This window comes from Malurus melanocephalus, unplaced genomic scaffold (assembly GCF_030028575.1).
Source record: "Malurus melanocephalus ecotype Western Australia unplaced genomic scaffold, MMel_1.1 scaffold_455, whole genome shotgun sequence".
NCBI lineage: Eukaryota > Metazoa > Chordata > Aves > Passeriformes > Maluridae > Malurus > Malurus melanocephalus.
The window spans coordinates 367,267-378,425 of record NW_026623687.1 but is presented as its reverse complement, the minus strand read 5'-3'; the positions used below and the strand labels follow the sequence as shown (position 1 = coordinate 378,425).

The window sequence follows — 11,159 nt, the reverse complement described above, 5'->3', positions numbered from 1 at the left end:
AGGAAATGACCATTCAAAAAAACTAACAGCAATCAGGTCAATGCTATTCATTACTGGGACACCACACAGCTTACATTTTCATTTTTGAGAGTCGAGCTTTTCTTTACCACAACAATCAGGTCAATGCAGTCTTTGCTGGGAAATAAGTGTAATAGCACTAAAGTACTTTAACACAGGAACGCTGCTGTTCTTGGTTTACTTGAAGCATGCAGGCATGAYGTCCTCCACCTCATTAGAGAAAGAAACCTAAGGACGGACTGGCTCTGTCTGGAGGGTGCACACACACAAGAAGTATGCCTCATAACTTAATGGAAGAAATCTYTTCTCTTTTTCAAGTACCAGATATAGTGCAGTGGCTGGTAAGAGTCTATTAAAAAAGCAACTTCTGTGAGATGTATAGTTGGTCAGAAAATTAAATGATAGCACAGGGTAGAAAAGGCGACTGGCTGTAAGAGGCTGTACATTACACCCATTGTTGTTTTTTCAGGCAAGTCAGTTTGCTAGAGAAGAGAGCACACAAAGAGAGCACATGGAGCTGTAAAAGTGAAGTTATGTCAGGAACGCTCTACCAGTGCACGGATAAGAGAACAATAAATGCAGGCTCTGTAATGGAGGCTAGGTAGGTATTAGCCACAAGGAAGCACTAATGGAGTGGACAAGAATAACGTTTAAATGATCAATATCCAGGTGCTTAGCATTACTTAAGAATAAAGCAATTAGGATTCAAAGGGAATAATTATCAGATTTAACGAAGAGGCCATTTAATGTTTGTCACTRTGTCATTACTCCCATTTAATGGTAGGGGAACACTAAGGAGTTAAAATGCATTGTGAGCACGAATTAGACAGTACAGTGAAACAAGTCACAACAGCTATAATTAAAAAGTGGGTAATTGCCAGAGTTACTGCACAATAACATTGAAGATGCTATTACTTGCCCCTGCGCTTCTAACAGGAAGTAACAGGCAGTTGTGTGTGGAGCCTGCTGAAAATATACAAAAAGATAAATAGAGTAGATGGAAAACACACGAATGATGCAGTTAGTGTGGACTGTTGCCCCAGCTTTGTCATGGTTATCTCGGCTCAGGATTTTTCCGATTTCATTTTACTCTTAACCTCTTCAACCCTTGTACATCTTGCTGTCTTCAGTCTAATCACACTGATGATGCCCAGAACAGGCAAGATCTATTCCATTTTCCAGATATTTTTTTTAATTTAGTTGAAATACACAGAATTCAGTTAAAGATCCAGAYGTATTAGAAGTTAAATGTGGAACCGAGGGCTTTCAGAGCTAAATGAAAGAAACCTGAGGAAACTAATGGTCCATTTACAGACATGAGAGATATAGAGTAGAAAATTCACTAATCATGAACAAACATTCTAATCCTACTAACTCTTTTAAGTGACTATCAAAAAAGGAGAGACTTCTCCATCACTTGAAAGAATTGGAGGGCTAAAAATACAAAAAATGAGACTCCTACCAATGGGCCAAAAGCAAACAGAGAACAGAGTTTAATGCACTAATAATAATGAAAGTCATTGCTGCTGAATCAAATTTCTCTCTTGATAAGATTTCAAAACCCACTAAGTACATATTACCCAGTGATGTGTGCATTCTTGGAAAAAGCTGCTGTGAATCTTCAAGGCCGCCCAGGCTTAAGTGATGTGCAAAGAACCCATGGTAATGATGATGACATTAAAAGGTTCATAGAACCAGTATTAATAGCCAGAAGCAAGATGAAGCACTAGCTTTTTGCAAGGGATCATAGGCAAAAACACAAAGCTAAGAAAGAAAGAGGAYGTGAATTTTAAGAACAGCTGAAAACAGCAGGTGAACTCTTCTATCTACAGTCASCTAGAAAATAAGAAGGATCTTGAAGAACAAAGATGAGCTGAAACTAAAATTTTGTATGAATTAGAATTCCACCAAATGACTACTTATTAGGAATTATGCTGAGCAAACACTGCAGTAATTTTCAGGCCTTGCTCAGCATTTGATGCCCATAAAATTATATAATTACATTATCTAGAAAAATGTATCCCACAGGTGAGAGGATTGTGATATATAATCTCAGACTACACAATACTTCTGACATTAAAATCCACTTGTTTTAGAACAAAATAACTGAATTTAAAGTCAATGTATCCTTTTTATTCAGAAATGAAGCTACCTTATTCTGCAAAAATCTAATAATATTCACAAATAACAACGCAGTTTAAGCACTATATAGAGAAGAAAAAATGAACTGTAGCTTGAATCATTCCATCTTTTATGAATTAGCATTATTTTCAAGTGTTCCATTTCAAACCTTTCRTAAAAGCAAATACTGCATTTAGAAAAGCATTGTATTTTGCAAAATTTAGCTGGGCTTTTTGTGTTTTGGAAATCCATAAAAAATACTGGATGCACGAACATGAAAGTGAAATCCCTTATAAACTGGTATTAACCAGTGAAACTAATCAGGGTTATTTCTCTGTCTAGTATGAGGAAAGTGAATCATAGAAGAGAATTTTAAGTATGATGTTTACAATTAGGTTTCAATAGTTCCCTGTCTTAGTAAACACATTCTTTCAAATTGAAGATCTTGGTGACATTAACATTGTCCCTCAAACAAACATGTAAGACAGAATGGATGGGCTTTGCTACAGGAGAAACAGTTACCAATCCTGTAAGCACCAGTGAAAACAAATATTTCAATATAAGGGATCCCAGTGAGGCTTCTTCTGAAGTGCATTTTTGGGTTTGGGTCCTAGAGAGAAGAAATGACACACTTGCAGAGGAATCCACAAGAAGTAGACTTAAACTGTAAGACAGTGAGTGGTCAGGGAGCTTCAGCCAATCCTTCATGCCAAGAACGAGGCAGAGTACTTGTCCTGCTGGCTGAGAATACACACGCTGCTAGAAGAGCTGTAGCCAAGGAAAAGCTTGCTTGGAAGCCTGCTTCCAAAAAGATACTTCTTAGCATCAAATATGAATGTGAGCTATCAGACAGAGCAGGGTAGAAAAGAAAATAGAAATGGGTTAATTAGGTGCAGAMAATACTAGAGTTGAGCACATACTGGAGCACATCTAAGTACATTACTGTTTTTCTATGATGAATGATTAAAAGAATCTCTTTTTTTTTTTTTTTTTTTTTTTTTTTTTTCCACTCACTATCACTGCTCTATTATGTATCATTAGGGAATGGGGATTTATGTATGCAAGTATTTTCCAGGCAACAAAAGGGGGCTGTAGGGGCTGTTTAGCATATGGCAGAAGAGGAAGTTAACAACAAGATTCTAGTAGCTGGTTTACACAGAGGGCTTTGCCCACAATGGGCTAATTAACCTTAAGAAAATGCAAGATGAAAGAGGGTGAAAATCCATCTCAATTGGCAGCGTACTGTGCACAATATCAAAGAAGAGATATTTGGTGGAAATTAGAAAATCTGAATATGGAATTGTTACGGAACAGTTGGCCTGTAATAAYGCCTTTTGTATTATTAACAGGACAATTTACAGACTTTGAGGCTGCATTGATATTAGCGAGTTAAAGGGTATGAGAGAACATTTCCCAGAAACTGAGAGTAAACTTTCTGTAAAGTAAAACAGTAAGAATGGTCACTGACACTGTTTTGGCCTGGCCCAACTAGCCTCCTCCTAAATATCTCCTGAGCACAGCTGAGAGGCTAACATGGGTCCACCACCATTCCCCAGAAACTTTGGAACTTCCTGCTATTGWACTAAAAGAATATATTCCCAAGTAAAATTTCTTTTAGCAGTTTAGACAAAGCCTGAGTTTTCTGAAGCCCTTTTTACCTGAAGGTCAACCTAGCCAAAGATATTTAGCAAACTTATATAGAGAAACCATGTCTATAATTTTAATGATCAGCAACCAACCATTTTAGGAGCAGGACACTGCATGCCATTAAGAAGGAAATACAGCAACTTTATATTTCCTTTATATGCAATCTCTGTGCCAATAACTGTTTGACAAAAGCCAGAGGGCACTCAGCCAGAGACTCCATTGTGGAAGGAAAGCCTCTCTGATCCAATGAAGAGAAAAACAAGATGCTTTGACCACCACTTAGGGAAACAATAACATGATCATCATCAATCAAAGTAGACCTTAGTAGACATACTAAGACCTGCTACAGTCTTAGTATGTCTAATAACACCGGTCATTAAGCCTCTATTTTACTTGCCAATGTGTGTTGCTTTCTAAAGCAAAGTTTAGAGATCAACAGCAGGTGGGATTACTTTATAAAATGAGGTGAGGGGTCTTAATCAGCTTCCTAACTCTTCTGTGCACATATTTGATATGAATATACAAARTTAGAAGATGAATGGAAGAGCTTCAACCTGCAAGGCTGCAGTCACAATGAATGTAGACCACAAAACTGGAGCCTGGTTCAAGAAATAAATTAGGTTTATTCTTCAAGGACTAAAAAATTCTTGCTCCCRGAAACTTATTGCAAGAGGAAGTACTTTCCAATGTGAGCGAAACCCAGAGTCAAATGAGAGACAAAACTGTCAGTAAAACAAGTGACATGATCAGTTAAAAGTGCAAGCCCAAATGAAGTGGTATGTATCTGCAATGACTTCATAATTTGGATTAAAATTTCAACTGCCTTTACAAATCACCTTCAACAAGCCCCTTTTTATTTTAACAGGCAATTTCTCAGAACTATAATAAAGGGTCTTGGGCAGCATTTTATATTAAATATTTATTTCGGGTTAAACAATAGGTTGGACTGGTCTAAGGGGTGAACCAATTGCCAGATGCACTGATAATGTGAGAATCTTATTTTGTACTTCATCAGATATTACATTAAACATTTGGATACAAAAATGTACATATAAATTCTAAGCCAAGTTTTGACTAAAGGAGTATCATTCAAAGCAAACAAATAAACATAACAATGATATATTCCTATTGATTTTGTTAGAAAAACCTAGCGTGGGCTAAAAACATTTCTTTTCTTTTTTTTTTTTTTTTTTGTTTCCTGCCAGAGATAATAATGCAAATATGAAACTAATTTTAATGAACCACTGGATTACTCCAAGGCATTCTACCTTTTTTTTTTTTTTTGAGAAGTCAGAGATATGATCCAGACTACAGCAGCAGTGGAGAAATGCACCAAGTATACCTCACAGGAGTACTTTTCAGCTACTCACACCAGTCAAACATGCATGGTATAAATGCATAATATGCTGTGTCTTAGAAGGGGATGGTGACTGCRAGGTGATCAGACTAACAAAGTGAGAAAATCATCCCCTTATAGACTTACTGTTTGAACTTTGTGGAAATCCAGGTAAGGAGGATGGACCATTCATTCCAGGCAGAAGAACAGGAGGAAGGCCAGGGAGTCCTGGATAAGCTGCTGGCAAACTGATACCATGAAGAGAAGTGCTGTCCATCATGCCTGGCTGCTGTACTGTTAATCCTAGCACATCAGTAGCCTTCTTTATGCGATCCAATTCTTGCTGTGCCATCAGCTGTCTAACTGTTGTAGGAGCTAAATAATCTTTCTCCCGGTCCAGCTGACTTCCCACAGTTTCTCTCACTTTTGTAATATGTTGTTTCGAAAAGATATGATCTCTTATGGACAAACGTGCAGAATATTTCACRCCACACAGAGAACATTCTGGCTTTGTCCCATCAGGTCCAGTCTGATTTATCATGAATGGCTTCCCTATGTTAATTTTGAATTTCTTTTCTTTAGCCCGGGCATTCTGAAACCAGACCTGAACCACACGTTTGGGCAGACCAATCTCATTCCCTAGCATTTCACATTCCTGCATTGTTGGAGTCCGGTAGTCACTAAAGCAAGCCTTGAGAACTTTAAGCTGAAGGTTACTCATTTGTGTTCGGAAACGTTTGTGGCCTGGCCGATCGCTGTTTTTGGATTTAAAGGGATTGCTAGCTCCAAACGGGTTAGGTGAACTTGGATCAGCTATGCTAGAAGTTTCACTGCGATCAGCATTATCATCAGGGTCATCAGTAATGTAGTAACTTTGGTCATGRTCGCCATCTTTTTCACTGAAGTGTATTGAAGGGCTTGTTAGGGAAAAGAGAAATTTATCATCAGTATTCTCACTTGTAGGTGTAGTTGCTGCTTTTGGTAGGGTGTCATTAGCAAGYGGTTTTGGTTCTTTGGGGGGTGATGCAGGTTTTGCATCCCCTGAACTGCCAGTTGTGCTTTCCATTTCATTGTTCCCTTCATCCCCTGTCGTGGCATCACTAATTGCCGTATTAATTGACGAAGTCTCATCAAAGTCAGTCTTGTTTTGATCATATCCAGAGTCAGCAGGAGGGGCATTCAAATTTTCTATATCCTCACTGGACTCTGCTTTAAAAGAAGAAGGACTTAAAAGGTTCTTCGGTGACATTTCTGCAGTTTTGCTAACAGGGGTTGATACAGTGGAGGCTAATTCATTTTCACTTGATAGTTCAGTTTTTGCTAATGACAGTGATGGGTAATCAAAAAATATGTACTTTTGTGGGCTTTCTCCTCCATCTTCATTTGATATCAAAGGACTCGGAGGCAAACTATAACCGGCCTGTTTTCCTTCATTCCAATGTCGAGAGCGGATGTGACTTTCTAAAGCTGATTTTGCTTTAAACAGAGCTCGACAAAAAGGACATCTTTTATGGGACTGGGCTGGACCAACTGCACGGAATTGTCCCTTTCTTTCTCGGGCTCTTGTGTTCTGAAACCAGACTTGTACGACTCTCTTTTTCAGTCCCACTTCACGTGCAATATGATCTAGCATCTTTCTCGTGGGATTGGAATCTAACAGGTACTTTTCGTAGAGTATTTCCAGCTGCTCTGGAGTAATTGTAGTTCTTAAACGCTTATCACGATGTTGATCTTCTCCACTGTTTCCTCCTTCCTTCTCACTGCAATTATTGTCTTCTTTTTCATCTAGTTTTCGTTTCAGGGAACCAGAAACYGTAGCAGGGTGTGCTGTATGTGATGAGCCAGTTTGTGGTGGCATCTGAGCAAGAGAACTGTTTAGTAACTGTCCAGTCATCAAAGGATTATTTGGGTCAAATATCATGTAGGGCATATCCATTGGTCTTTCTAAAAACTGTGAGTGAAGAAATTGGTTTTGGGCTGCGAGRAAATGCATGTGCTGGTGCTCTTGCCAAAGTTCTAGAGTTGGAAAGGCAACTGTACACTGATCGCACTGATACTGTAATAACTGAGGAGGTAGACTGTTCTGTAGAGAAGTCATTGAAATTGGCAAAGGACTGGAAGGAACAGGTGTGTTTTGTGATGCAGAAGGAGGTCTCCCTACAATCTGGGATTGCTTTTGTTGTGGAGGTTGAGAAGCTGAGGGCTGAGGGTCAGAAGATGTTACTGGAGTAGACTGCACTGGTTTGCTGCTTTGGGAAGTTGCATCTGTTTGCTTAGAGGTGGTTTCATTTTGTTTTGGTTTTTCTGTGGATTCTGGTTTAGGAGAAGCCTTCTCAGGTTCTGGTTTRGGTGATGGAATCAAAGGAGTACTAGAACCAGAGCCAGAGCTTGCTGCAGTSACTGTCAGGCTTTTCGACGAGTCATTTTGGCCAGAAACCGAACAGTTTTTATACACTGTTTGATCAGAGGCATCCATAGAGTCTTCAGTTTGGCTTTCATCTTGAGCATCATCATCCTCATCTTTATAACACTGCTTTTTTTGGTGTGTAATCAAATCAAARATCCTAGGGAAAACCACACTGCACTTTTTGCACTGATACTGCATGTTACTGGTTCGGATGTAACGCTCATTTGTCAGTTCCCTTTTCTCATTGTCCTTAGTTTCAGCTTGATTCTCATAACTTTTGCGAGCTTTCTGTCGTGCGTTTTGGAACCACACAACAATAACTCGAGTAGGTAGGTTAAGTACAGTTGAAAGCTGTTCAATTTCATCATCCTTTGGATAAGCATTGGTGTCAAAGAAGTCTTGGAGGACACGAAGCTGGTAGTCAGTAAACCGAGTCCTGGATGACCTCTTGCTGAAAGACGCATCAGACTTGTAGGGTTCTACAGCTGAAGGTTGAGAATCTATTCTGATATCTTCCAACACTGTTATAGGAGGGTTGCTGAAGTTATAGGGAGAATCTTTATTTCTCTGTCGTTCTTTAAAGAGCGTATTTCGAAACCAGTGCTTGATAACCTTCTGTGAAAGACCAGATTTCTCAGCCATTTCTTGGATCTGCTCTTCACTTGGAGAATTGTTAATATCAAAATAAGCCCGCAAGATTTTTAACTGGTCGTCTGTGATTCTTGTACGTGGACGCTTGAACTGAGAGTGCCGCAGGAAGTTGGGATCTAATCCCAGCTGCTGCTGACAAAGCTGGGTAAGATCGGCAGATAAAGTATCCATTGGCGGCAGCTGGAGGGTGAGCTGAGGAGGCAGTGCGGGGTGTTGCACTGGCTGCATCATAATTGGAGGGAAAAGTGGGAGATCAAGTGAAACGGGAAGCTGGACTTGAGGAGGCGCTGATGGTGGTGGTGGAGGAGGAGGAGGTGGTGGTGGAGGAGGCGGTGGTGGAGGTGTAGGTGGTGGAGCTTGCAAAGGTGTGGGAGTTGYATTTTGAATTTTTCCAGCTCCAGCTGAAGAAGGCTGAGAAGGAGTTGGAGGAGGAGGAGGAGGAGGTGGTGGAGGAGGTGGTGGCGGAGGCGGTGGTGTTTCTGGAGAAGATGGAGAAATTGGATAAAGTTTGTCATAAGCCTCCCTGTACTGTCGGGCAAATTTTTCTAACGCTCCATATGGAAAAAAATGTCCATGCACATGTTCTTGATGACTCTTCAGAATAAGAATGTTGGAAAAAAGCTTACTGCAGGTTCCACACTCCAGTTTGTCTGTGTTTTCACCATCCCCAGTTTTGCCTTTTTTCTGCACTTTTTGTCTGTTCTCATTGTATTGGATAACTAACTCAAACCCAAAGTTCTCCAACAAAGCCTTGGCTGCATTCCCCCTTGCTCCAGAAGCTATTCTGGGTGGTGGGATGGCTGGTTCTGAGGACTTTGGTTTCTTCATATCTTTGTTTTCTTTTAGTCCTTCAGTCTCAGAAAATTCTTGCTTTGGCTTCTCRTGTTTTTCAGAACCTTCTTCTGACTCCTTATAGGATGGCATATCCTTTATCAGCTGGCAGTCTGTACTTACTAAGGTATTTTGCTCTGCTTTCATCAGCTTACTACTTTGCTGCTGCTGCTTTTGGGACTGAAGCTGGGGTTGGGTGGACTGATACTGCTGTGCCTGTTGCTGCAGTATCTGTAGCTGGGTTTGGCCAACGTGGTGCTGAGTTTGTATCTGCTGCTTCAAATCTTCGAGCAGTGATCCTGTCATACCAGCCATTCCAGGCATACCAAAGGTGGCAGAACCAGGCAAACCCAGATCTGGGCTTAAGCTAAATTCTGTCCCAGGTATATAGAATGGRAAAAGGAACTGAGGCTGTTGAAATTGGAGCAGTGCTTCTGGTGTCATTGGAAAGTGAGGCAAAAAAGCTGGATTTAGAAACTGCGGTTGAAAGAACGCAGCTTGTTGTTGCAGTTCATGCTGTAGTTGCATTTGAAGTTGTGCTGGTGACTGGGGTGGGTGATGTGTAGGCTGAGCAGAAATTAATTCAGAAGCTTGCTTTTTATTTAATTCTTTGGCATCTAAATGTGTTTCTTTGCTGTTAACTGCTGGTAAGCTCATAGATTCTAGCATTCCTTGGCTGGGGCTATTAACATTCCCTGCTACACTATTTCCACTATTTATATTACCACTTGGTTCTAGTTTTGCAGCCCTTGCCTTTGTCTGATGAAGCACAGATCTCATATGGATTTCCAATGTAGAACTTTGGCTATACGCAACATTACAAATGCTGCACTTGTAGGGTTTGTTGTCAGTGCTACTGTTGGTTTCTTGAGGGACAGGACTTGATGCTTCCTGCAAAACCTTTTTGAGTTTATGCAGATGGGACACTGAGTTATAGTGGACCAAGAGAATGTTCTTTTGGGTGAAAGACTCTTTACACACTGTACACTTATACGGGCGAGATGGATCTAGAAATTTTTCCATAGTAAAATTTGGCCCTTTTCTAAAAGGTAAGGTCCGCTTTGGTTCCGAGCCCATATCATCTGGAATAGAGCTACTATCACTTCCTACAGGACTTGCTTTGCCTTCCTGGTCCATCTCATAATCTCTTTCTATTTCCTGTTCTAGTGCATGATCATCTTGTGCCATACTTTCACTTTCCGCCCAGAGTTCACCATTGACCGGTAAAGATGCACACAGCTGCTGAAGTTCAGCTTCATTGAGTTCAGGGTGGCCTGCTTCCAAGTGTTTTTTTAAAGCCTGGAATGTACGGAAGCTACGTTGGCAAAGGCTACACATGGTAGCCGCCCGAATAGCGTGGTACTGGGAATGTATCTGAAGCTTCTGCATAGTCTTAAAAGCCAAGCTACAATGGTTACAGCGGTACTTATAGACATGGCGGTCAGAAACAGACAGCTGCTGCTTCTTCTGCTGTTCATTCAGCTGCTCTGTCACCGAGTCAGTGGTCTTTGTATCTTTACTGCTGCTCTTATTCCAGTCTGGTGTTTCAGTAGGTTCCTTAGGTGGCTTCTGTTCCTCASTCTTAATTTCCATCCCAGGTTTTGATTCATCGACCCCAGGGGTACTCTTCTCCTCCACAGGACTTTCACCTAGTAAAAGAAAGTGAAGTGTCTTTTATACAAGTAGAAGAGAAAGCACATAGTATTCATTTTAATTTATTTTTTCATCAGAAATCAAGAAAAGTACCTGGTATGCCATGTGTCAGCTTAGCAAAATGAAACAACCTGTCCTTGTCCCATAAAATAAAGAAGGCAGGACAAACAGGAGGTTAAAAGAAGGAATAAAACCCATATACAATGATCAGATTGGCAGTGGCATCTGGCTGAGTAGTGGTGTAGGGCTTTTATTTGCCAGAAGGTAGGAATTTATTGGTAAAATGGGAGCACCAAACAAGAAAAGGAAATCAATAGGAAAGAGGGACAGAGTAGAAATTGGGACTGGGTAGCCCGATGATAAGAAAGGAAGAGGACAGTGGTCTGAGAAGAGAGGGATGAGCATGCTRTGATAAACAGCAAAGTTTCCCAGTACATAATACAGTAAATGTCCAGGATCAGAAGCCTACTATTGGAAATGAAGACAAAATCACTT

General features: G+C 40.4%; 1 protein-coding gene across 1 annotated transcript in view; it reads right to left on the bottom strand.

Annotated features, from left to right (window-relative positions):
* The window catches only part of ZFHX4 (zinc finger homeobox 4), a 150,182-nt gene that overhangs the window by 5,411 nt on the left and 133,612 nt on the right, over positions 1 to 11,159 (bottom strand). Inside the window, exon 9 of the mRNA XM_057380498.1 lies at positions 5,270 to 10,660. Coding sequence (XP_057236481.1) covers positions 5,270 to 10,660 — 5,391 coding nt within the window. The remainder of the gene's footprint in view (positions 1 to 5,269; positions 10,661 to 11,159) is intronic.